General features: G+C 69.4%; 1 protein-coding gene across 1 annotated transcript in view; it reads right to left on the reverse strand.

The window, feature by feature from the left end:
- Positions 1-1,049: 1,049 nt before the first annotated feature.
- eif3c (eukaryotic translation initiation factor 3, subunit C) overlaps positions 1,050-1,142 on the reverse strand; it is a gene marked incomplete at its 5' end in the record, with an annotated part of 16,396 nt that continues 16,303 nt past the window's right edge. Inside the window, one exon of the mRNA XM_067981829.1 lies at positions 1,050-1,142. This exon is cut by the window's right edge and continues 171 nt beyond it. Within this exon, the coding sequence (XP_067837930.1) occupies positions 1,071-1,142 (72 nt within the window).

The raw sequence follows: 1,142 nt of genomic DNA on the forward strand, positions 1-1,142 counted from the left end.
CCTCCCCCTTTACCTGGACCGGTCAGCCCTCCCCCTTTACCTGGACCGGGTCAGCCCTCCCCCTTTACCTGGACCGGTGGGTCAGCCCTCCCCCTTTACCTGGACCGGGTCAGCCCTCCCCCTTTACCTGGACCGGTCAGCCCTCCCCCCTTTACCTGGACCGGTGGGTCAGCCCTCCCCCTCTCCCTGGACCGGTCAGCCCTCCCCCTTTACTGGACCGGTCAGCCCTCCCCCTTTACCTGGACCGGTCAGCCCTCCCCCCTTTACCTGGACCGGTGGGTCAGCCCTCCCCCTTTACCTGGACCGGTCAGCCCTCCCCCTTTACCTGGACCGGTCAGCCCTCCCCCTTTACCTGGACCGGTGGGTCAGCCCTCCCCCTCTCCCTGGACCGGTCAGCCCTCCCCCTTGACCTGGACCGGTCAGCCCTCCCCCTTTACCTGGACCGGTCAGCCCTCCCCCCTTTACCTGGACCGGTGGGTCAGCCCTCCCCCTTTACCTGGACTGGTGGGTCAGCCCTCCCCCTTTACCTGGACCGGTCAGCCCTCCCCCTTTACCTGGACCGGTGGGTCAGCCCTCCCCCTTTACCTGGACCGGTCAGCCCTCCCCCTCTCCCTGGACCGGTCAGCCCTCCCCCTCTCCCTGGACCGGTCAGCCCTCCCCCTCTCCCTGGACCGGTCAGCCCTCCCCCTCTCCCTGGACCGGTCAGCCCTCCCCCTCTCCCTGGACCGGTCAGCCCTCCCCCTCTCCCTGGACCGGTCAGCCCCTCCCCCTTTACCTGGACCGGTGGGTCAGCCCTCCCCCTTTACCTGGACCGGTGGGTCAGCCCTCCCCCTCTCCCTGGACCGGGTCAGCCCTCCCCCTTTACCTGGACCGGTGGGTCAGCCCTCCCCCTCTCCCTGGACCGGTCAGCCCTCCCCCTCTCCCTGGACCGGTCAGCCCTCCCCCTTTACCTGGACCGGTGGGTCAGCCCTCCCCTCTCCCTGGACCGGTCAGCCCTCCCCCTCTCCCTGGACCGGTCAGCCCTCCCCCTCTCCCTGGACCGGTCAGCCCTCCCCCTCTCCCTGGACCGGTCAGCCCTCCCCCTTTACCTGGACCGGTGGGTCAGCGTGCTGGATGTTATCCTGGAGGTGGGACATGAGCAT

This window comes from Heptranchias perlo, unplaced genomic scaffold (assembly GCF_035084215.1).
Source record: "Heptranchias perlo isolate sHepPer1 unplaced genomic scaffold, sHepPer1.hap1 HAP1_SCAFFOLD_950, whole genome shotgun sequence".
NCBI lineage: Eukaryota > Metazoa > Chordata > Chondrichthyes > Hexanchiformes > Hexanchidae > Heptranchias > Heptranchias perlo.